The 26,708-nt window shown below is 30.6% G+C and overlaps 1 protein-coding gene across 1 annotated transcript in view; it reads right to left on the minus strand.

Annotated features, from left to right (window-relative positions):
• Window positions 1-26,708, minus strand: part of LOC101236630 (mucosa-associated lymphoid tissue lymphoma translocation protein 1) — an 85,223-nt gene that overhangs the window by 9,812 nt on the left and 48,703 nt on the right. The window contains exons 8-13 of the mRNA XM_065806254.1: window positions 24,608-24,814; window positions 13,308-13,379; window positions 12,819-13,209; window positions 12,640-12,717; window positions 12,352-12,473; window positions 11,984-12,130 (exon numbers count right to left, since the gene is read on the minus strand). Coding sequence (XP_065662326.1) covers window positions 11,984-12,130; window positions 12,352-12,473; window positions 12,640-12,717; window positions 12,819-13,209; window positions 13,308-13,379; window positions 24,608-24,814 — 1,017 coding nt within the window. The remainder of the gene's footprint in view (window positions 1-11,983; window positions 12,131-12,351; window positions 12,474-12,639; window positions 12,718-12,818; window positions 13,210-13,307; window positions 13,380-24,607; window positions 24,815-26,708) is intronic.

The following is a 26,708-nucleotide window of genomic DNA, read 5'->3' on the forward strand; positions in this document are numbered from 1 at the left end:
TTTATATAATTTTTTGCTTATCATGAGTACCAAGTTGACCTACTTGTAAAGAACTTTCTTTTTCAAAATATTAAGAGCTTGTTGAAAAGTAAAATTAATTAAATTAATTTTTGTTGAAAGGGCGTTGAAAGTCAAGTTTTTTTATTGTTTGAAAATAGATGTAGCGATTTGTTTTTAAAGGAAGTTTCTAACTATATCCATAACAACACAATAAACTAGCAAGAATCATAGTTTTTGTCAAAGAAGGATAAGCAAGGCTGGAAGAAGTGTACTTACTGTCATCAACACTGTTTAATATCTGTCATGCCAATAGTAATACAGTAAACTCCCGGTTGTTTGAACTGGCACTTATTCAAAGCAATTTTCATTCCCCATGAATTTTTCTTAACAAACTTATGCAACTATCCATCAGTTATTTGAAGCAGCAGTTATTCGAAATTTTGTTTATTCGAAGTAATTTCAAAGTTTTCTTTCAGCTCAACATACTATTTCATTGCATTTTGAAATATAACTTTTCAACCATTCCATTGCATTTCGAAATAAAACTTAATCAAATGTAATTAAATTATATATTTATGTAGAAAAATTAACGTTATCAAAATATAAAAAAGTTGAACACATTAAACGTAGTGCAATGAAAAGTTAACATGGCGCCTACGTGAAAGAAGGCAGTACCATGCTCATATCGTGGGGGTTGTTGGGTGCCATCGACCAGTCTTTTTTAATAAACTCTCGATGTTTCATGCAAACTTTATAGTAAAAATTGAGCAAAAATGTCAAATTATCAATCAATGATAAATATCTTGCTTTTAAAGATTGGAAAAAGGTCAAACTAAAAAGAAAAATTTTGGAAAGCATGATTCTGTTGATAAATTTTTTTGATAAATTTTAAAGATTTTATTTTCTATTTTAAATTTGTTTTTTAGAAGGTAAAGACTTAAACAGCATCTTATTTCAAAGTTTCTTTTTTACTCACTTCTGTTAAAATTTGATAGTGACTTGAAATAGGTCACTTTAAAAAAGATTTTCAGTTATTCGAACTTTCCGTTATTCAAAGTAAATTCTAATTCCTTTTGGAGGTTCGAATAAGCGGGAGTTAACTGTATATTATTTAATTTTTTAATTTTGTTTATTTAATTATTGTTTTCTTGTTTTTGTTTGTCTAAGCAAAATAATTCTGTTGACCACCCTCAAACCCATTCTTCAATTATTAGGTTGGTGTAGATGTAAACCTGGGTTACATTGTTTCCTGTTTAGGATGATAAATGCTTCTTGACTCTACTCATAGGTTTTTGCTTGTGCCTCCTTGATAGTAGCTATGCAACTCTCCCTGTATCTCCTAATGAGGGTACAGCTCTAAAACTAAGTTTAATAGTTCTGAGGACGGGTGGTAGTAAGGTTTCCTGAACTCTGCGGCTCTCAGAGAGGCTAATTCCATTAACAGCTGTAAAATATCAGAGTATTAATAGTGCCATGTTGCGCATGGATGATGTCCCTGCTATGGCATTTAATGCGCATTGTTGAGGCCACATATGGAGCCCTATGTTAAGACTTTCAACCAGTATAATGAATAACTAATCTAACAAATTTGATTATTTTTTTTAAGGTTTTGAAAGGTAGAAAAGGAAACTTCTTTATTTTTAAATTTTTGTTGAAAATTTTTTTAGATATTTTTCTATACAATTATTTAAAAAGTATTGTTCTTTATCAAACTTACCAATATTATAAAACAGTAACTTTCACTTTCAAATTAATTTTTCAAATCAAAAAAAAAAAACCTTATATTATTTTTCAAATAATATAAGGTTTTTTTTTAATTTTTGAAAAATTTGTCTTTTGTGACTTACCCTGTTTTAAAAAGAATTGATTCAACTGAACTATTACTAAATATTGGAATAAAGCTATGGATTTTTAAGGAGTTACTCTTTTCATAAACTAAAAAATTTTAACATCTTGGCACTTAACTATTTAAATTTACATATACATAACACTCCCGCCCATAAGTTTGGAAGCACCTATCGCAACTACAGATATTAAGAGAAAAATGTGTCAGAATAATTTTGATTTGTGACTTTAATAAAACAAATTGATAATTTTAGGTTCTTTTATTAGTTTTAATGAAAAAAAAAAAAAAGTATCAAAAATTATAACTAAAATAAAATGTTTTTATTTAAATCATCTTTTCGTCAAAATGGCCACCTTTAGCTTTGACTATCGCTTGGCAGAAACGTGGCATGCGATCAATCAATTTTTTAAAATATTCCTCATCGATATTTTTCCACATATTTCGGATTGCCTCCCAAAGATCATTTTTACCCCTTGGTGGGATTTTCGGACTTCTCGATCAAAATGATCTCACAAAAGCTCAATTGGGTTACAATCAGGACTCTGCGGTGGCCAAGTCATGACCTTCAACAATCCTTCCTCTTGTTTTTTATTTAAATATTGCTTAACCACTTTAGCAGTGTGTTTAGGATCATTATCTTGTTGGAACACAAATTGTTTGCCAATTAATTCGATTCCACAGACTAAAACATGTTCTTTCAAAATCTTTAAATAGCCTTCTTTTGTCATTTTCCCGTCAATTTTGGCAGTTGATCCCACTTGGCCACCACCGAAACAACCCCAAACCATTAATTCCCATCTCCATGCTTAATTGTTTGCTTAGTACATTGCTCCAGCATTCTTTCTCCTACCGGACGATAAACAAATGGCGTTTATTCACAAAACTGGCGTTTATTCACAAAAATCTCAAACTTTTATTCATCTGACAAAGTACTCTATTCCACTCTTCTACCGCCCAATTCTTGTGCTCTTTGGCCCAGACTAACCTTTTTTGTTTGCAGACAGTTATAAGACGTGGTTTTTTAACAGCCACAAAACTCTAAGCCCTACTTCAAGAAGTCGCCTTTTTACTGTCGTTGTACTTATTCTTGTGGTATGATGTTCATTAAAATCAGCTGCTAAATTTGGAGCTGTGCGTCTACAATTTCATAAAGAATTAATTACTATGAATTTATCCTTTTTTTTCGTAATAGAACGAGGTCTCCCTACCCTATGATTGCAGAAAGACCCCATTTCTACTTTTCTTTTAATCGTTTTACGGACACAACTCTCTGAAATGCTGAGGCGTCGACCAATTTTTTGATGAGAAAAGCCTAAATTATGAAGGGTCCAAATTTCTATACGTTTTTCTAAATTCATCTGCCCTCTTTTTTTTGCAATTTTAAATAATGAATCTTATAATAATACTAAAATAAAATAATTAATTTGAAAAAATGAGAAATAAAGTTAAAAAAATTTTCTTACCAAAAATTGATAGTTCAAAATTAATCAAATCATTATTTTCAAAAACTATAGATTTATTAACTTTTTAAAACAGAAAAAAAAAAATCTTATAACACACTCAGCTTAAAAGTTTAATTAATAATGAGAATAGACAAAAATAAAAGTATTCTTATTTAAAAATTTATTTATTTTACGATACCAGTGGATATCGCTTAAAAATGTTTATTTAATCCGAAATCGTATTAGAGAACATGGATACAGAGGTAGAGTAGTTCAAAAAAAACCTTTTTTAACTGCAAAACAAATGAAACGTCAATTGTAACTTGCAAAGAAGTACGAAAAAATGCTGATATCATATTGGAAAAATATTTTGTGGTCAGATGAGTCAAAATACAACCTTGTTTCATCGGATGGAGTCCAGAAGGTGTGGCGAAAAAAAGAAGAAGCTTATAAATTGAGTTGTTTGCGAGGTAGTGTAAAGCATGGAGGAGGAAATGTGATGGTTTGGGGTAGTATGAGTTGGAAAGGAGTGGGGAAATTGACATTTATAGATGATAAAATGGATGCTTCAATGTATTTTGAAATTCTCAAAGCCAACTTGCAACCATCTGCTAAAAAATTGAGAATAGGAAACGATATCATACTCCAGCAGGATAACGATCCAAAGCATACCGCTAAGAAAACAAAGGTATACTTTGACACAAATAGCATCAATGTTTTGGAATGGCCATCTCAAAGTCCGGACTTAAATCCAATAGAAAATTTGTGGTATATTTTGGACAGAAAAACTGGCGATCGAGCATTTACACGCAAAGAGGACTTGAAAGTAGCTAGATTGAGCCCATGGGGTAATATAACAACAGAAGTGACCCAAAATTTGGTCAACTCAATGCCAAATCGTCTAGCTGAGGTCATCAAGGCCTAAGGAGGCCCCACTCGATACTAATCTCTGCGAAGTTTGATGAATTTGACATTATTTTTGAACTGTATGATTATTTTTTTTGCATTCAATTTTATGCATCATTAAATCCATTGTGTAAAATTCAATTGGTTTGAAAGACAATTCATTCACCAATGCTGAAATAAATTCATTAGTTATCAAGATATAAAAAAAAACCCCAAGTATTTGAACGGAAAACTCATTTTTTTGATGCAATTTTAAAAATTATGATTTTTTTTTTAAGTAAACAATTATTTTTTTTTGCATACTGTGTATATATATATATATATATATATATATATATATATATATATATATATATATATATATATATATATATATATATACACAGTATTTTGTCCACCTCTTTCTTGAATGAATACCAATTTTTCTGGAGTTTGACATACAGCTCTTTTCTTGGGCCCTTCGTCTTCTCTCCAGTCAAAGCCTCCATAAAGTGTGAGATGTGTATTTCTAGCATATGTCTTCTACAGAGAAACCATAAAAGTGGAGTGTTAAGGATGGAGCTAAGGATAAAACAGCTCCAGAGTGTATTCCAGTATTAGATGCCATAGTGTCGCAGCAAACAGCAAATATTTGATCAACAATGTTGAAGTATTCTAGCAGATTCAAAATTGCTACAGCCTGGTCACTACCTTTGGAACTTGCTGTCTGAACAACACCTAGCAGTACGTCATCTGTGTCATCCATATCAGGGGATGTAACACTCACCGCTATTCTTTCTACAGAAACAGTTATTTTCAGATCTTCTTCAATCTGTTTCACCCGTTTTCCATCAAAATGAACACATAGCTTTTTTCCCTTCAGAGTAGTTATAATTTCTTGCCTGAGTTTCTGATCTCCTACTGCCTCTATTTTTTGGAATCTCTTTCTATGAACTGTACTTCTTGATAGAAAATATCTTCTAGATTCACACCAGCTTTATTGCAAAGACTACAAGTCTTTGCAATAAAGCTGGTGGTTTTTCACAACCTTGTAGTATAGAACACATACCTTGTATTCTAGACTACAAGGTTGTGAAAAACCTCAACATTGGTTAGCTTATGTTTTTTTATTTCAAATATCTTAGTTTCCAACCAAATTGCAAGCAACCACTAATTAGAGATGAAAGTTAATGGAAGAGACAAGATAAAGATTGTAGAGCAAGATAATGATTGAAAGACAATTAAAAGGATTGTAAATTATATGAATCAGGAAAGCAAGGTGCCTTCCTGATTTATATAATTTACAATCCTTTAAGTGCTAAGGCAAATTCCTAAAAACTGATGTTTGAGGAAAAAAAATATAAAATATAAGTTTTTAGAGTACTTAGGAACAATCACAGAAAAAGAATGAGACTTAATTGAAAAAACAAGTATTACAAGAATGAATTTTAGTAGAAAGCACAAGAGACACTCGCTCTTTAGAGCAGTGCCCAATATAGTATTTGTAGAAAAAAGAATGAGAAGCAACATTATGCCGATGTGATAATGGTTAGAGGATTGCTGCAAGACCAAGTCCAACTATGTTTACAATGCGTTTTTGCACCTTGACTAAAAGAGAAAGGGCATCATTAGTAGATCCGCCCCAGAAATACCAACAGTATTCCATACAAGGCTGGATTTGAAATTTATAGAGATAGAGAATAGAATCCAGAGTAAGAAAGTGTCAAGCTCGATAAAGAGATGCAACTTTAGCAGATGTTAATTTTGCAATGGATTTGATATATAGTTTCCAAGAAAGATCGAAAGTAAGAGATATTCCTAAAAGAAGAAAGGGAGATGACTCATTGAATACATTACAGTTCATAAATATAGGGAGGTCTAGATAATTGCGATAATGATTGGCTGAAAAAAATTGAGTTGTATCTGAATTAAAGTTCACCAGCCACTGTGAGCCCCATGATGTAGCAGAAGTAAGATCCTTTTCAAGCTCAAATGGCCCCTCCAACCAATTAGAGAGTGTTGGCTTCTTTTCATGACAAGAATAAAAGGTAGTATCATCAGCGAACAATGCCACCTTAGATGTGAGAATATCTGGAAGATCATTAATGTAAATTAAAAAGAGTATAGGGTCAAGGATAAAACCTTGAGGAACCCCTGAAGTTACAGAATAAGAAGAAGAGTGCTGTCCATCGAGGACAACTTTTATACTACAATTGGAATAGAAGGATTCAATAACCTTAAAGATGATACTCCGTAAGAAGAAAGCTTATGGAGAAGACCAGCATGCCAAACTTTATCAAAAGCTTTTGAAATGTCAAGAGTGATGGCCTTAACCTCTCCACTTTTATCTAATGTACAATAAAACCTATCAGTTATAACTGTAAGCAAATCAGCTGTAGAACGAAATGGTCGAAATACATATTGATAATCAGAAAGTAAGTTATTAGATTCAAGATGAAAATTAAGTGTTTGTTAATTAAAGTTTCAAAAACCTTGCTTATGATAGGAAGAAGACTAATGGGAAGTCAGATCGCTCTCCAAAACTTTTGAAAATAGCGATAACAGATGCTGCTTTCTAGCAGGCTGAAAAACAAGACTCTGATTAAGCACTTGTTGAATAGTTTTGAGAGTATTGACGACAGCTCCAGAGAACACTTCTGCAAGACAATAACAAGTATATTGTTCGGGCCACAAGCTGTAGAAGAGTCTAAGCAGGAAATCACTTTAGATACAGAAGCTGGAGTGATACGAATGTCAAGCAATGGATCAACCTGTTTGTTAGCAATATCAGGTAGAACGCAACTAATGGAATCAAGAGATGATATTGATGAAAAGTTTTTAGCAAACAATTCAGCTTTGTCTTTAGGTGAGGTGACAAAGACTGAACCATACAAGAGAGGTGAAATTAAAGATTTGCCCTTATTATTAATACTATTAAAGATTCTTCAGAAGTCACGAGAGCCTAATTTTTGAGATAAGATGCGAGATTTCATGACCTGAGAATAGCGGGCTTTGGCGTTAGACAAAACCTTTTTATGAATGTTTCTAGCAGTAATAAACAGACGTCTGTTTTATGAAGAATTGTTTTGCAGATAGATATGGAAGTAAAGGTTTCGATTGGCAATCACAGCAGCACAGTGTGAGGAAAACCATGGAGGAGAGTGAGGCTTGACCTGGAATCATTGAGAGGGAACAAAAGATTCCATGCCAGCCTGATTCCACGAAGTTGCTTAAGAATCACATTTATCAACAGGAAGACTATATATTTCTACCCAAAGGCCATCACGAAGAAAATCACAAAAAGAGTCCCAGTCAGCTTTAAAGTAGTTGTAAGAGGTACAATGATAGAGGGATTCAGGTGATGAAGAAGAATGAGATAATAGTTTTAGAGAGATCAAATTGTAATCAGAAGCACCTAAAGGCATGTGTGGAGAAACTGAGCTCTGACTAGGATCAGAAACAAGACATAAGTCGAGTAGAGAAGGTAAATGATTCGGGTTGTCTGGAAAGTGTGTCGGAAAGTTGACTGTTTGAATTAGGGACTGAGAAAGGCAAAAGTTATGGGCTTTAATTCCTGCAGAATCACTGACACTAGAACCAAGCCATTCAGAGTGGTGAGCATTAAAGTCACCGACAACAACTATATTAGCTGATGGATAAAGAGAGAGGGCTTGGTCAATATGATCAGAAATAACATCAAAAAGAGTGCATTCTTGAGATAAAGGAGAGCGATATAGAACAAAGAGAAAGGCGATCAAGTGAAGTGGTGCTAAACGAAAGCACATGAAAGAATAGTCTGTGGATTCAAACCTAGTTTCCTGACAAATGGGTGAATTCTTACAAATGTAAATGCCCAGACAAAGCATGTGACTATTGAAGTCTTTACGAGTTAAAGGAAGATAACCATCAAAACTAAGATTAAAAGATGAGACAGCTGAACTCAAATTAGTCTCAAAAAGAGCAAAAAGGTCTGGTAAATTTTGAAAGAGATAAGACTCAACAGAAGAAAAGTTACTTCGAAGACCACGAATATTAGTGAATGATAGGTTTAGAGAACTTGGTGATGATGATGGTTTTTTGTGTTTTATAGTTTTGGTACTCTATTCATTTTTTAAATTTGTTAAAGAACTTGACTCAAAGCATAGATAGTACTCAGTACACTGTTTAATAGCCCAAGCAATTGCCTCATTACTATTAATAAACCCTAAGCCGTAACAAGAGGCTTCAAATGTGGCCTTGGCAATGCACACCAAAAGTAAAAACAGGGACACCATCCATGTGCAACATGACACTGTTAATACTTTGATATTTTTCAATTGTTGATGGAACCAGCCTTTCTGAGAGCTACCGTCGAGTTCGAAAAGCCTGACTACCAGCCGGCCTCAGAACCATAAAACTGAGTTTTAGGTTTGTACCTTCATTAGGAGATAATAGAATGAGGTGCATAGCCATAAAAACAGAGACACAAGCAAAACCCATGGATTGAGTCAAGAAGATCCAGCATTTAACATCTTAAACTGGAAACAATGTATTAAAAATACACCTGCGCTAATCTAATAGATGAAGAAGGGATGCAAGGCTATAAACAGATTCTGTCTGGTCAACAGATAGAATCTGTTTATCCCTTAAAACCCTGTGCTGAATTTACTATTGACTTCCGATGGCCTCAACAAATGTCCTGAAGTCTTAATATAGCTTAAGAAATGTCGAAATATTGTAACATGAGCTTCAAATCAACTTGTCTTATTAATGAATTTTTGTGTACAAATGATGATGCAGATTTTTATGATAAATTAAGAAAAATTGTAGAAGTGAAAAAACTTGTTAACCTTGATGAACTAATTCAAGCAAATCAAGCAAGCCCAAATGTCAATCTGATCATTTTGGAAAATAAAGATGATATCTTTATTTTCCAAAATGATCAGATTGACATTTGGGCTTGCTTGATTTAATGAAAATAAATATGATATTTATTACGATTGTCTATTGATTAGCTTTATAATGGTTTAAAAGAATTTAAAAAAAAACTGGCAAAAGTGAAATGTGTCTCAATGAGTTTGAGCTACAATTACTAAGAAACTCATTAAGTTTCTGAAACCTTTTCAAAATTTGACAGAAGTTGTAAGTAGGGGGAACTCTCTCTCTTTAAAATAATAATAAAAAGTTTCTTCGTCTGGCATATTTGGCAAGTAAATATTTATGCATTCCATCAAGCACCGTAGCAGTAGAAAGCATGTTTTATACTCATTTGTCTATTCTCAAAGAAGTTTACTAGACCCAACTAATATGCACATAATTATTTTTATACATGATATTTTTATACAAAGCTGCACTTATTTAAAGAGCCCGCTTAAAAAGTGTTGTTTAATTACAATTGGTATAAGAGATTTATAATTATGATTTATTTTCCTACTACATGCATAACTTTGATAGTTCAATGGTTTAATGTGTCATTGGTGTCATTTTGTGAGGGTTCAAACCCGCCCCTTAAGAAAATATATCTTTAATTTTTTTAATTTGAAAAAAAAATTTAATTGGTGAAATAAGGTTTAAAGATTTTTCTAGCTACGGGCTTATTATTACTATTATTATTATTTTACTTCCACAGCAGCACGTTTTGGAGTGCCTAAAAGCACTTTCTGGAGTGTCTAAAATCATTAGCAACTTCTGGAGTGCCTAAAATCATCAGCCATGTAAAAATCGTATTTTCTTTGTTTATATATTTATAAACATATTCCTTTAGTTTGACATCTAAATTTACTGTTTGTGGTAAAAAAGGCTCTTTACAAATCTTTGTGTTTAAAAGTAACAAGATTAAATTTATTTATGCAAAAAGTTTAATATGGATTTTATGCAAAATCCATTAAAGCCTAAGTTAACTATGTATACTTAAGAGAACAATGGCCCAGAACAAGTAAATCAAAGTGCTAGAAAGTTATCTAGTTCCTTATTCCAGGAATGGTTTCTGTGATAAAGAATGGATTTTTTAATAGGAGAGTGCCTAATGCCACAAAAAATGAAAGGAGTGGTTTGCGAAAAGTTCTAAAAAAAGTACTAAAATGACCCAGAATCTCTTTAGACATGAATCCAATTGAGAACTTATGGAAACAACTAAAAGATGAGATCCGAACTGTACCTATTACAACAAAAACCAAACTGATTGAGCGGTTAGTTTAAGTGTGGTTCCATAGTGGAAAAATTCAAGAACTTTAAATTTTATCAAAGTTTGATTTTGTATATGCTAAACCGTGTTAGTGTCCTATAAACTGCTAAAGGTGGTCAAACTAAGTACTTTTTTTAGTAAGTTTTTGGTGAACTATTTGAAAGAGATATTAAATATATTCTCATGACTTGTTCATGAAAATAAAGCAAAAATATTGAAATTTTGAAAAATTCATAATATTTTTAGCAGTACTGTAAATATAAATAAAATTTTGACACAAAGGTCACCATAAAACATAGAAATGAGGTCGGCAATTTTTTGCCAACCTGAAATACTTTGAGCTTACCCTATATATATATATATATATATATATATATATATATATATATATATATATATATATATATATATATATATATATATATATATATATATATATATATATATTAGTAGAAAATCACTTAACAAAAATTTTTTCCATTTAACACTGTGTTTCATCAACAAAGATTCATCAGAAAAAATTTTTTTCTGATGAATCTTTCTGAAAAATTTTTGTTAAGTGATTTTCTACTAATATATATATATATATATATATATATATATATATATATATATATATATATATATATATATATATATATATATATATATATACACATATATATATATATATATATATATATATATATATATATATATATATATATATATAAACAAAACATTTAAAGCTACTGGGCATGATAAAGAATACTCTCTAACCTCCCTAACCTAATAACGAAAGTTACTAGGTTGTGTTGAAAACAAAAATTAATAAGTAAAGTTTGTTAGTTGTTAAAAAAAAAAGATAATCAATATAATTAATTTTTAACTTCTATTTTAAAACTGAATTTTTTTCTATTAACTTTTTGATGATGGCATTATATTTGATTTTATTTTAAACTAAATTCACTTATAAAATTTAAGCGCCATGTTTTGTGATGTTAAAGATAGCTCTCAAAGACATTATGTCAAGCATGAATAATTAGGCTTGACAATGTATTCTAATTTTCTTTATACTATGCACTCTATACAAGCCTTGTTTAAATAAAAAAGGCTTTGCACATTAGCTCATCTTAATTTTGACTATAAAATTACTTTTTTAAAAATTAAACTAAATACATGCTCACACTGAAATACAGAGCATTCTGAAAAAAATTCTTGGGATATTTTGAGGCACTTAAGAAATTTGCACTTAAGAGGATCTTTCTTTATTCAAAGCATTTTACTAAATTTAGTGAGATTTAGTAAGAGACAAGCTTTTTGCCCATTTAAGTGAAAATTACTCCAAGTAAAATATTGGGCTTTGAGAGGAAAAAGAAATGCCTAAATGTGTCAATACTATTTGAATCTTAAACCAATCGATTTATTGTAACCTGAATAATAAAAACACAATTTTTTGTAAACATCTGATACTGTCAGTCAGAATTGTGTTTTTGTGTTTCTGACTAAGTGTTAGCATGCAAGAATGAACATATCTAAAGTTGAAATGTGTTTTTTTGGGATAATCTAATTTTTATACTGTATATACATCTAAGCACAAAAGAACAAGATTATATCATTTCATATTTATAAATTTTATATCACTTTAAAAAAAAACAAAAAACAAACTTGACGAGTCATTCCACATATCAAACCGTTTTGATTGCCAAAGAGCATTGTTCGCATGACCATCAATTTGACAAGTTAGTCTACAATCATCAGCAGAATCAGTCTCAAACACTGGTCTTTGCGTAATTATAGGATTCCTATTAACAGCTTTAAAAAAATTTATTATAGCAACTCAGTGATGGAAATCAATATTTAGACTAACAGAATGCAACAGTATTTAGACTACTAGTCTAAAAAATATTATTTTTTTGAAAATTATTTCTTTAGACTAGTTGTTGATTTTTTATTTAATTAAAAAAATAATTTTTTGATTAAATAAAAAATGAACAACTAAGTGAAAACTGAACAAACTGCGAAATTAATAATACCTGTATTGACATCCATTAGTATGTGCTCAATTCTACAGTCTCTTTTGATATGCTTTAAAAGCTCTGTCATATATACACCATTCTCTTCACCAACAATTTCATAAGCTTGAGTTGCAGGCTGGCTTAAGTTAGAGAAACAAAATAATTTAAATAATTGAAAATTATTTATTAATTTTCAATTATTTAAATTAATAAAATTAATAATTTAAAAAATCTTTTGTATTAATTCATGTATACAAAACTATATCTTAAAATAGTATATATCAAAAATTTAAAAACATTTATTACCAAGAGTAAGCCACTATAGTATTCCCAGAAGTACCATGACCGAGTCTACAAGAACGTGATGCGTCTGAACTATTTAACCTAAAAAGTTTCATAGGATGTAATAATTTTATAACTTGCTGATGAATCACTTCAAAATGTATGCTATTTACAAAATTTAAAAATGTAGATTATGTACATACTCATTTCCTATCACTCGACATGCATCTATAATGCATAAATTTAATGCTGTTTCTCTAAGTTGCATTTCCCGCAAAACCTCCTGGGCTGCTATAAACTCATCTCTGCGAAAAGATGGTGAAGCATCAACTGGTATTAGAAAATTTTCTCCATTTTCTTCAAACCCATGACCAGCAAAATAAAACACTGCAAATACGCCAGGGCCAAGTAACTTGCAAAATGATAGCATTACAGTGCGCATCTCTGTTAGATTTAAATCAACTAATGATAAAACTTTAAACCCAAGTTCTCTCAAAGCTATAGTTAAAGCGTCTACGTCTTTGCTTGGATTGCAGAGCTTACTACGGTGTTTGTACACCTGGTTTCCAATAAGCAATGCAATTTTATCACTTGCTAGACAAATAATAATAACAAAAATAATAACTTTTAAAAAGCATGTAACATAAAAAAACAAACAAAAAAAACAAACAAACAAATAAACAAATTTATACCAACAACTGAAGTACTTTCGTTGTTTATTATTTTCTGATTTACAATAGGTGGTGCTTCTCTTGTCAAAGAAACTATGGTAACAAAGTTTAGTATGACAAGAAATATATGTTTTATAAAACGGCAAATTTAAAACTTAAAATAAATAAAATTTGGACTACAGTGCGGCAAAAGCAATTTCTCTATACATAACAAAAACTGTTGATTATGTCTGGTCTACCGGTCTTTTCCAAATGCTCTTTTCATAAAGCCTCACTGGAATATTTTTTAAAATCATCAAATCTTTCTTTTATAACCAGAGTATTAAAATTTTTCATTAATGGTCAACACACTTCTTCAGTTTAAGTAGACTATGCTCTCAAAAATTTTCTATTTGTTATAGAAAGTTTTTTATTGACAGATGTTTAAAGTAGTATCTACAACAGCACACACATTTTTTTAAAATCTGATTCGCTCCAAACAAGGCTGTAAGCAACCACTATTAAGTAGGGAGTTACTAGAAAAAAAGAATAGAGTTATAGAGCAAGGAAACGGTTGACAGAAGACTTAAAAAGTTGAAGGTTGTATTAGTCAGGAAAACAAGAAGATGGAAGAGAGTTATAAGGCATTGAAGTGCGGAGAAAAAAAAAAGATGAATAAAAGTCTTTAGAGCATGCAGTGATACAGTAAAAGAATGAGACTTGCTGTATAACGAATAAAGTGAGAGTTTTAGTTGATTGAACTAGAGAATATAGCTTCTTTTAGCAGCAAACATGATAGTATTTGTAGAAAAAAGAAAGAGATGCAACTTTATGACAATGGCAAAGAAGCTCAAGCTTAGCAGAGTGAATCCAACTACGTTTACAATGTGTTTTTGGACCTTGTCTAGAAGAAAAAGAGCATCATTAGAAAAACTAGCCCAAATATGACAGCAGTATTCCATACAGAGACGAAAAAAAGATTAGTAGAAGTAGAGAATGGAATCAGGAGAGAGAAAATGGAGATCAAGATAAAGAGAAGCAACCTTAGCAGATGCTAATTTAGCAATCAATTGTATATATGGTTTCCATGAAAGGTCAGTAGTAAATCATAATCCAAGAAGACATATAGAAAAAGACTCAGTGAGAGGGTTGTCATTCATTAATATAGATAAGGCTTGTCTAAAAGATCATTAATGTACATAAGAAACAAAACAGGACCAAGAATAGAACCTTGAGGTACCTCAAAAATAACTGGAAATAAAGATGAGTGTTGGCCTTTGAGGATGACTTCATTAAAGTGGTTACAAAAAACGATTCAATAAGCTCAAAAAACTTTCAGGAAGATCATTAATGTAGATAAAAAACAAAACAGGACCAAAGATAGAACCTTGAGGTACCCTAGACATTACTGGAAATAATGAAGAGTGTTGACCTTTGAGGATGCCTTTAATAAAGCTGTTAGGAAGAAGCAATTTCATAATCTCAAAAACTTACCCAGTTACACCATATGAAACAAGCTTTAGAGAAGACCTACATGCCATACTTTGCCAAAAGTTTTAGATATGTCAAGAACAATAGTCCTAGCCTTTCCACCTCCATCAAATGCACCATAAAATCTTTCAGTCACAACATTTAGCAAGTCAGCCATAGAGCGAGAGGATAAAAAAAACCATATTGAATGTCTGACAGTAAACTATTCGACTCAAGATGGGATGTGAGAAATTTGTTTATCAAAGACTTACAGACCTTGCTAATAACAGAAACAAGACTAATCAGATGATAATTGGAGGGGTCAGAATGTTCACCAGCATTTTTGAAAATTGAAACAACAGTGGCCATTTTACAGCAGGCAGGAAAACAAGACTCAGTCAAGCACTTTTAAATAGTTTAGAGAGATTTGAAAAGAGTTCTGGAGAATAATTTTGTAATACTATGACAGGAATCTTGTCTGGACCACAAGCCGTAGAAGAGTTTAATCGAGATATGACTTTAGCAATGGAAGCTGGAGTAATTTGAATGTCTAACAATGGGTGAACCTGTTTAATTGGAAAAGAATAGCTATACGATTTAATAGAAGAAAAGTTCTTTGCAAATAGTTCTGCCTTATCCTTGGGAGAGGTAATAAGATCAGTCACATGAATGAGAGATGGAATATTAAACCTTCCTTTGTTAATGACTCTGTTGAAGATTTTCTAAAAGTCTCTAGAGCCTAACTTCTGAGATAAGATACAAGATTTAGTGAACTAAGAATAATTGGAGCTTAAAAGCCTTTTTACATCATCAGCACCTTTTTACATCAATTTCTTGCATTAATAATAAGCTGTTTGTTCTCAAGAGAACTATTCTTCTTAAAAAGATGAAAAAAATGATTACAATTAGATATATCAGCTGCACAAGAGGGTGAAAACCATGGAGTAGAATAAGGCTTGACTTGATGAGACAAGAAGGAATAAAAGCTTCCATTCCTTCCCGCAATCCAGGAGGTTACGTATGAGGCACAATTTTTCAGCTGAGAGGGAAAAGGCATCAGCCCTGGACCATCATGAAGAAAATCAGCTTTAGGGTAGTAGTAAGTAGTGTGATGATAGGGTGAGTCCGAAAAAGAAGTACAAAATGAAAGATTTAAAGAAATCATTGCATGGTCAGAACCATTTAAGGAAGAAAAAGGAGAAAGTGAAAACAAGCTAGGATCAGAAACCAGACATAAATCAAGGAGTGAAGGCAAATGATTAGGGTTGTCAGGAAAACGAGTCATAAAGTTAACTATCTGAGTAACAGATTGAGAAATGCAGAAGTTAAAGGCTTTAGTGCCAGAAGGGTCAGTGGCGTTAGAGTCAAGCCATTTAGTGTGTTGTTATTGGTGACACAAGTCACCATTAACAACATTATTGGCAGAGGGGTAAAGAGCATTGTCAATTTGATCAGAAATAACATTTAAAAGATGCAGTCTTGGAAAGAAGGAGAATAATAAAGAACAAAGAGAAAGGTGATAGAATAAAGAGGTGCTAAGCGGAAGCACATAAAAGAATGATCAAAGGATTTGAACCTGATAAATAGGTAAATTGATGCGTATGAATACCCTTAAGCCAAGTATGTGACTATTGGAGTCACATGCTTGGCTTAAGGGTATGCATACGCATCAACACTGAGATCAGAACAAGAACACTGAGATCAGAAGAAGGAATAGCAGAATTTAAATTAATCTCACTAAGAGCAAGAAAGTCTAATGAAATTTGTAAGAGGTAAGATTCAACAGATGGAAGGCTTTTTTGCAGACCATGAATAATAGTAAAAGGTATTAAAACAGTTAGGTGGTGGGGATAGATTTTTATGTTTAATATTTTGGGTTACTTTTAGCACGATATTGACATGACACTACATCAACATAGTAGCTTTTTATACTTCCCAACTTGTTGTATAATGTTTGTGCCTTATTGCAATTTTTATTAACTATTTATGGTAAAACAAAATGTGACCAAACTAAAATGCAACTGTTCTTATTGATTTAGTATTTCAGATAAATCGGCGACTTAATTTTTTGCTTTTGTTGTTTTGACATATTTATTTAATAATACTAAATTGCTATAATGCATTATTTTATTATTTATTATAACGCAAGAAATTTATTTAAAAATCTCAAAACTGTTATAATCTTAATAACTGATTTTCACCGCAACTATTGTCAATGGTCTGTCCTCTTTTTTGTTTTTGAAACTAAATGCTGTTAATTCGTCAGTGATGTCTTCTTTGACACTGTCTATATGATTGTCCTTTAATTTAAGATAAATGATAAATAATAAAAAAAACCTATACTATACACAAAAACGAATTTGAAAAGTTTTATGAAAGTTTATTTTTATTATAAAATGTGTGGAATATTTTAAAGAATAAATCAAATAGAGTTTAGTTGACGCTTTACAAAGTTAAAAAAATTCTGAAGCATTAATTTTCTTATAGTAATTTTCTACTTACATTGCGATCATAGAGTAATTTTCTTCTCTGATTTTATTTGCACATTTTTCTGTTCAAATTGCATTTCTACGTGTGCTTGATTAAAATAGTTAATATTCTATTATAGAAATTACCTGTAACAACTTCAAACTGTTTATTATATTCATGAAAAATGCGTTCTACATAATAGAAAGTGATGTAATGCTAATATTTTATATCAGTGATTTGTTAATTGAAGGAAGACAGAATTTTATAATTTTTTATCAATAAACTTTTAATTAAACAACAAATCATTTTATCAGAAAAAATTTGAATGAGATTTTATAAGCTGAACAAGCGTTTGATATCGCACCAGAAAGTTTATATATCATTTACAGGCCTGTTTTCATCGTGTCCACTTTATCACAAGCCCGGAAGAAGCATCATTATTAATATAAAATGGTCATCTAGAAACTTAAGTTCAATAACTCTATATTCAAAATGATAGTTTGTAACTTGGTGTATTTCCACTTATGTAGATAAATCACGAGAGTCACTAAAACTAAATTTTTTATTTTGTCAACCATTATTTTGATAACATTTATCATTTTTTTGATTATTTCAGTTTGCATTGGTTGCAACTTTTTTTTAAAAAAAAGTGCAAACTCCTTTAGCTGTATAGATAAAAACTAATTATCAACTCAATTCAGAAATGGCAGTTTCAACTAGTGCAAAAACTTTAACAAGGTTTTTGGAGCTTAAAAATGTCATTTTTGGCAATGGAATCAAAATTTGATTCGATTATACATTTGGATAGAATTAAAAATTCTCAAACCACTCAAGGAATTTCATTGAGTTTTTATGTCTTATTTTAACATTTTCCCCATTATTTTAGTGATGAAACAGAACAGACTTTGTATTTGATGTTTTAAAAAATCTTATAGTACCGCATAAGTTGTTAATAATTTGATTAAAGTCAGTATATAATGTCATTACATGATAATTTTTTTGAACAAAAATTCTAAAATTCTATCGACATTATTATTGTCACCATCATATTATTTATTTATATATATATATATATATATATATATATATATATATATATATATATATATATATATATATATATGCTATAAAAGTCTTTTTGACTTTCTAGAAAAACACTAAGAATTTCAAAGATGAATATTTGGCTCTTAAATGAATTTCAAGGATGAATGGTAATACACTTATGTCCTTGATAATAAACTCGTGCTAAACTTGTTTCTTTGCACAGCGACCTTGTTTGTCAAGGTTTGTGTTTTTGGAGTTTTAAACTTGAGAGTGGTTTACAACCACAATAAACTTTGGCTGTAGTAGTTCTCTCAGCATTTTGTGAATTATAAAAAAAAATTAAAGATTACTATTTGGCTCTTAGAATTAAAGTATTTGAAAGATAAAATATTTCACAATTCAATAGCTTTATTGGTAGGTGTGATATTCTGGATAAACTGAAAAACCTGTTATTAATGAATTTTCTATTTTTAAGCACTTCAAGTGATTATTTACTAAAATAACCGAAAAAAGTATAAATTAAAGAAAAAATTTAAAAAATCTAATTGAATTCTAAATATCATTTTAGTGTATTGCAAACCAAGTTTTAAATTTTTTATTTTATATTTTATTTCCTACAAACAAAATACCACAGTTTTTATTTTTAAAATAAATAAAAACTAAAAAAAAACAGTTCAATTCAATTGATCAAAAATAATGATATGGCATCATTTGATCAAAAAAATGAAAAAATTTGATCAAAAAATTGATATGGCATCAATTGATCAAAAATATGATATGGCATCAATGGCAATAATAGGGAATCCAATACCTTCCTATATCCAATACCAATACAATAATATTATTTTCTATATCATGCTAGTGATTTAAGTGTACATCTCTTTTTCATTGATTTCTCAGAATCTTTTATATTTAATCTTAGCTAATACTCAAACCTTTTTTATTAAATTTATATTCTTATATTTCTTTAATTAGCAACTATCCTACAGTTTTTCTGTAACTGTTGACAATTTTTTGTTTTGTGTTGTTAGAATTTAGAAGTTCATCACTTAAATTTAATGGCTTCAATGATTTTCAAAGATCATCATATGTTATAAAAGTTCTTAATGAAAGCACATCAAGTCATTCTAGCTAAGATTACAGCCAGCAAGATTTTTGCAATGTTTTAGATATTTAGTAATTTTTGAAAAAAGCATATCAGATTTCAAATTAGATTCACCAAGAAGTTTAACAGCATCTTTACTCTTTAGCATCTTGTTTTCATAAAATTACATCTTTTTTGGTTTTAGTGCATAGGTTGCTTGTCACTTCACTTGGTGTTTTTATAAGTGCATAGGTTGCTTGATGCTTCACTTGGTGTTTTTATAATTTTTGCGCACTTCTTAAATATATCTAAAATAATAAAGTTTAAATTCAAAATTATCGATTCTTTTGCAAATTGTTTAAACATATAAGATGGAATAAAAAATGCAAAAAAAAAAAATTAAGAAATGATTACGACTTTTCAAATATTTGTTTGTATACTACAAACTGAAACAAATATTTGAAATGTCGTAATTAAAGTTAGAAAATGTCTAGATAGCAATGTATGCAATATATTGCAGAATTATTTTAAATTAATTCAGCATAACAACAACACCAGAAATAACCAAGTCTCTTTAAGAACATGTGAAATTGGCATATGCAAAGTAGGGATTTAATTTTAGTGCTTCTTTATACAATGAACTTTAAATAATGATAAGATAATCAAAAAATTTCAGGCTATATAAAACTTTAAATTGATTAATTCATTTAATATTTTAAACAAAATACTCAATTTAAAGCAAAAACCTTCTTGCCTCCACTTTTCATCTGCAGCATTTGGCTGTTGCCTCCCAATAAATTTTTAGGTCCAAAATGTTTTTTCTTCTGCTTTCAGTGGCTTTCAACTTTCTATTAGTGGCTGCAGCTAGAATTTTTTTGGATTCAAAATGTTTAGAGGCCAACACCAATAGGGAGGCAGAAGCCATTGGTGGCCGCCTCCAAATAAAACTTTGGAGGCAAAATGATTTGAAGACTGCCTTCAGCGGCTTCTGCCTCCCAGCTGCCTGCGACCACCAAATTGAAAGCAGAAATATTTGCCTCCTGCTGGATGATAAAATAAAAAATAATTTCTTGTTTGTTCATAAGTTAACAAGCAATTCAAATATTTATTAGGAACAAATGTTAAATTTTTTGACATCAAACGTTTGTTTTATATGATTTATTGAAAAAGTTTGATTACTTAATTAAAATATCAATTTTGTTGGAGTAGTTGTTTATCGAATAAATCCAAATAAAATAAAATGAAATTGAACAAAATTTTTGAATAAATTATTAGTTTCATATTTTAAATGAAAGTTAAAATTTGAAAAACTTCTATGCCTTATTTCTATGCCTTGGGCAAAAATATGAATTTGAAAAAAAAGTTTATAATAAATAATTATATTGTCAGTTTATGATCAAAATTTGATATTTTGCTGCCCATTCCTCTAAAACTTTCATTTTGCTGCCCATTCCTCATACTCAAACTTTCATTTTACGACCCATAACATTATACTCTTAATTTTAATCATTTGATATTGTAAAAATAATTGAAAAATACAACAAGCCTTAATATTCATTAAAAATGAATAAAATTAATTTATTTTGATTGGCTTGAATTCAATTTTCAAGTATTAAAAACTTTTATGAAAAGTAAACTTGTTTTTAAAATTTTTTTTTGCAACATAATTGAAAATAAAAAACACGCTTTAGTCAAACCAAATAATATTCTATGGAAATTTTATTACCTATATAAATTCTGGCTTAGTAAAAGATTTTTACTACTACATTTTTAACTAGTAATAAATTTTTACTACCTAGTAAAAAAATTTTATATTAAATAATTATTCACTTGTAAAAATCTTGTATTAAATTTTTACTGTCACAAGATTTTTAAACCCCACATAAAAATGTATTTTGCAACCATGTTGTATTTAAGCCAATACTATTGACTTAATAGCATTGACAATATACAACCTAATCACAAAAACAATTTTATAATTAGGTTGAAACAAGCCACAATCTTTAAAATGTTTAAAAGTGAAACCTCTTTTCTGAGAACTTGTTTACCAATATTTAAGGTTTATAAAGTGCTAAAAGGACCAGTTATATAAACTTTTATTTTAAACAGTTTTTATATTAGCACTCTTTTATTTTTGATGAAAGTTTAAGCTATTCAGTTTGAAATATAACAAACAAACTTATACTCTCACCTGCCAAATAAACAGGGGGATTTTAATAAATAAATGGGAGAGTTGGAATACTAAACATTTCAACAAAAAAAAAAGTCTACACTATTTTTGAACAGGGAAAACGGTATAAGAAATGGGCAACAGTTGCACAACACTTTAAGTGAAAATTTAAAAATAACAGAATCATTTTTATTGACAACATCTTTGGATTACCTTTTTAGCAGTTTTTATATTAGCACTATTTTAGGTCTGATAATATTCTAAGCTATTCAGCTTGAAATATAAACTGCATTTACTTGGCAGGTGAGATTACTAATCTTACCTGCAAAGTAAATAGGGGATTCTTAATAAATGAGAGGGTCAGAATTAAAAAAAAGTGGACAATAAAACCAAACTTTCGATGAGAAAATTTTCTCCACATTTTGAATGGCTTTGAATAAAAATAAAAATAATCAGAAGTATATCTAAAAAAAAGACGACAGACTTCCTTCCTCCGACCTTGTGACTTCCTTGGATGTCACAAGGTCTACTTTATGAGGTAGCATTATTAGGTATTTCTTATAACTGTTATTTATTGAAAATTATACTTATTGTTTTTATATTTTAAAGTTTCATATAATAAGTAAATCAATGCATACTTTATTATTAAATATATCATTCACTAATATTCGTGGTCTTCGAAGTAACTTTTCTGCTGTTGAGTCTTATTTCTTGCAAAGTTCACCAGACCTACTTGCTCTTTGTGAGACTAATTTGAGTTCAGCTGTCTCATCTTGCGATCTTAGTGTTAATGGTTATCTTCCTTTAATTGGTTAAGACTCTAATAGTCACATGCTTGGCCTGGGCATCTACATTCGTAAGAATTCACCCATTTATCATGAAACTAGGTTTGAATCCACAGACTATTTTTTTATGTGCTTTCGTTTAGCACCACTTCACTCTATCGCCTTTCTCTTTGTTCTATATCGCTCTCCTTCATCTCAAGACTGCACTCTTTTTGATGTTATTTCTGATTATATTGATCAAGTCCTCTCTCTTTATCCATCAGCAAATATAGTTGTTGTCGGTGACTTTAATGCTCACCACTCTGAATGGCTAGGCTCTAGTGTCAGTAGATTCTGATTCTGCAGTGTGATTCTGCAGGCATTAAAGCCCACAACTTTTGCTTTTCTTAACCACTAACTCAAACAGCCAACTTTCCAACTCGCTTTCCAGACAACCCGTATCATTTACCTTCTCTACTTGACTTATGTTTTGTTTCTGATCCTAGTCAGTGCTCATTTTCTCTTAGAGAGATCAAACTGTGAGAAGCACCCTTAGGTGCTTCTCACAGTTTGATCTCTCTAAAACTAATATCACATTCTTCTTCATCAATTGAATCCCCCTATTATCGTACCTCTTACAACTACCTTAAAGCTGACTGGGACTCTTTCCGTGATTTTCTTTATGATGGCCCTTGGGCAGAAATTTTTAGTCTTCCTGTCGACAAATGTGCTTCTTACATAACTTCGTGGATTCAGGCTGGCATGGAATCTTTTGTTCCCTCTCGACGATTCCAGGTGAAGCCTCACTCTCCTCCATGGTTTTCCTTACACTGTGCTGCTGCGAAGTATTCTCCGGAGCTGTTGTCAATACTCTCAAAACTATTCAACAAGTGCTTAATCAGAGTCTTGTTTTCCAGCCTGCTGGAAAGTGGCATCTGTTATCCCTATTTTCAAAAATTCTGGAGAGCGATCTGACTTGTCTAACTACCATCCCATTAGTCTTCTTCCCATCATAGGCAAGGTTTTTGAATCTTTAATCAACAAACACTAAATTTCTTATCTTGAATCTAATAACTTACTTTCTGACCATCAATATGGATTTCAATCTTCTTGTTCTACAGCAGATTTGCTAACAGTATTAACCGATAGGTTTTATCGTGCATTAGATAAAGGTGGAGAGGTTAAGGCTATCACTTTTGACATTTCAAAAACTTTTGATAAAGTTTGGCATGCTGGTCTTCTCCATGAGCTTTATTCTTATGGTGTATCCGGCAATATCTTTAAGATTATTGAATCCTTTCATTCCAATCGTAGTATAAAAGTTGTCCTCGATGGACAGCACTCTTCATCTTATTCTGTAACTTCAGGGGTTCTTTATTGCGCTTGCCACTTACTTACTCCGGATTGTACTCTTTATCTCTATAAATCTCAAATCCTGCCTTGTATGGAATACTGTTGCCATATCTGGTGCGGATTTTCTAATGATGCCCTTTCTCTTTTAGACAAGGTGCAAAAATGCATTGTTAACATAGTTGGCCCTTCTCTTGCAGCCAACCTCCAACCATTATCACATCGTCGTAATGTTGCTTCTCTTTCTCTTTTCTACAAATACTACAATGGAAATTGCGCTAAAGAGCTAGTGTTTCTTGTGCAATCTACTAAAATTCATTCTCATGTTACTCGTCATTCAATCAAGTCTCTTCCTTTTTCTGTGACTTTTCCTAAGTACTCTAAACACGCCTATTCGTCTAGTTTTTTTCCTCAAACATCATCTCTTTGGAATTTGCTTCCTTCATCTTGCTTTCCCGATTTATGTAATATGCAATCCTTTAAGTCGACTGTCAATCATTATCTTGCTCTACAATCTTCATCTTTTCTCTTCCAGTAACTTCCAACTCTAATTAGTGGTTGCTTGCAGCCTTGTTGGAAGCAAGGATGTTTTAAAAAAAAAAAAAAAACTTATACATTTTTAAGATTTCAAAATTTGAGAAATTGTCAAAAGGTAAAAAAATTTTGCTGTTAAAAATTTATTGGTAGGCCACTGCCAACAACAGTTTTGTTGCCTAAAGAGTCGGCCTCTCGCTAGAAAATTACTTTGCAAAAAATTACTTTGAAAAAAATGAAACAGTATCCCAGTATCAGTATTGATTCCCTAGGCAATAAGCAAATGCAATTATTCTTACATTTTATACAATCAGTATCAAAACTCAAAAAGAAAATGGAACTTTGTCGGTACTGGTAAATGTAATAAACCATCTATAGTGACAAACTAATTACAATTCATTTTCAACAACAAAACTTCAAAACAGTGTCAAAATTTTTAGCTTGAACTCAAATTTACCTTCATGCTGTTGTTGCTGCACCACTGTGTTAAGTTTATTTACTTCATTAGGTTGAGCATGCTGTGAGTTATAAGCGTTGGTGTAAAAATCAGTGCAATAACTAATAGTTGATGAACTTGCTGATGGGGATTTTGTAGACAAAAGAGATTTTGTTGAGTCTGATTGGGGAAATTTTAAATTGTTATAAATATAGATGGGATGTATATCTAAAAAGAATAAAAAATTAAATTAAAAAATTATTAACAAAAAAAATGTATGTATGCATGTATATATATATATCTTTTTACTCTTATTAACTTCCAGCAAGACTGCAAACAACCAAGTTGGGAATTAATAGAAAACAAACAAAGAGCTATTAAAGAGCAAGGAATTGATTGACTTGAAAAGTTATAGGTTTTATCAGTTTACAAAACGAGAAGATGGGAGAGAGTTCCAAAGGGTTGAAGTGCGAGGAAATAAAACTAGGTGAATGAAAGTTTATTGAGCATACAGGGACAGATACAATAAAAGGATGTATTTTTGCTGAATGACCACAATGCAAGAATGAGTTTTAGTTGATGGAACAAGAGATGATAGCTCATTTGAGCAGGAACCATGATAGTATTTGTAGAAAAGAGAAAGAGATGCAATCTTTCGCCAATAGAAGTAAAGCTCAAACATGACAGATAAAGTGGGTCCAACTATGTTTACAAAGCATTTTTGGACCTTGTCTAAAAAAGAAAGAGCATCAGTAGAAGAACCAGGAGTAATAAAATGTGAGCACGATAGAGAGAAAAAACTTAGCAGATGTTAATTTTCAATTCATCGTAGATATAGATTTTGTACACTACTGACCTCTGTGTGTTTCCACACACAGAGGTCAGTAGTGAACAAAAATCCAAAAAGATTTAAAGAAAAGGAATCAGTAAAAGAATTGCCACTCATAAATATAGGAATGTTGATTATTTATTGTCAGTTATTTACTGCAAACAGTGTTGTTTGCAGTAAATAACTGAGTTTTGTTGGAGTTAAAATTCAAAAGCCACTGCAAGCCCCAATCCCTTTAATCAAATTCAAGATCGGTTGCCTGTTCTAAGCTATCAAAAAGAGAAGACTTTTTTTCAAGACAGAAATATGCAATAAAGTCAAGAATAAAGTTATATCGTCAGCAAATAGAGCCACTTTAGATGTAGGGTTATCAGGCAGAACCTTAATGAGATAAGAAACAAAATAGGACTTAGCATAGGACTTTGAGGTACCCCAGAAGATACCAGAAATGAAGAAGAGTGTTGGTTTTCGAGGATGACTTTAATAAAGCAGTTAGAAAGAAATCAATTGATAATTTCAAAAATTTTCCAGGATCTTGCTAATAATAGAGGGAAAATTAATTGAAAAATAGTTGCAGGAGTCAATGTTTTCTACAGTTTTAAAATTGGAACAACAGATGCCATTTTCCAGCAGGCAGAAAAAGAAGATCCAGTCAAGCACTTATTAAATATTATAGAGAGACTATGAGTATATGAACACTATGACAAGAATATTGTCTGGACCACGAGAAGTAAAAGAATTGAGACATGACTTCAGCAATGAAAGCTGGAGTGATTTGAATGTCTAATAATTGGTTAATCTGTTTAACTGGAAGAACAAGAAGAGTAAGGACAGAAGATTCAAGAATCCATTTAGAAAAAGAGTTCTTTGCAAATAGTTCAGCAATATTCTTGGGAGAGGCAATAAGATCATTAAGATAAGATCATTCCCATGGGAGATCATTCATATAAATTAGAGATGGAATATTTGACTTTGAGATTACTATTACTCTGTCAATCAATGAATCATTTTATTTCTGAATTAAGATTTTAGATTCAAGGATGTTTACAAATAGTAAATTTACTAATATAAAGTAAACATGTTAATGTTAAACAAGTAAATGTTAATAATATTTGATTAAAATAATTATTATGCTAATTTTCACAATATATAATAACAAAAATAAACTTTATAACATAAAGTTAATAATAATAATAATGATAATAACAATAATAATAATGATAATAATAACAATAATAACAATAATAATTACTTTAACAATAAATAATAATAAAAATAATAACAATAATAAAA

This window comes from Hydra vulgaris, chromosome 09, assembly GCF_038396675.1.
Source record: "Hydra vulgaris chromosome 09, alternate assembly HydraT2T_AEP".
NCBI lineage: Eukaryota > Metazoa > Cnidaria > Hydrozoa > Anthoathecata > Hydridae > Hydra > Hydra vulgaris.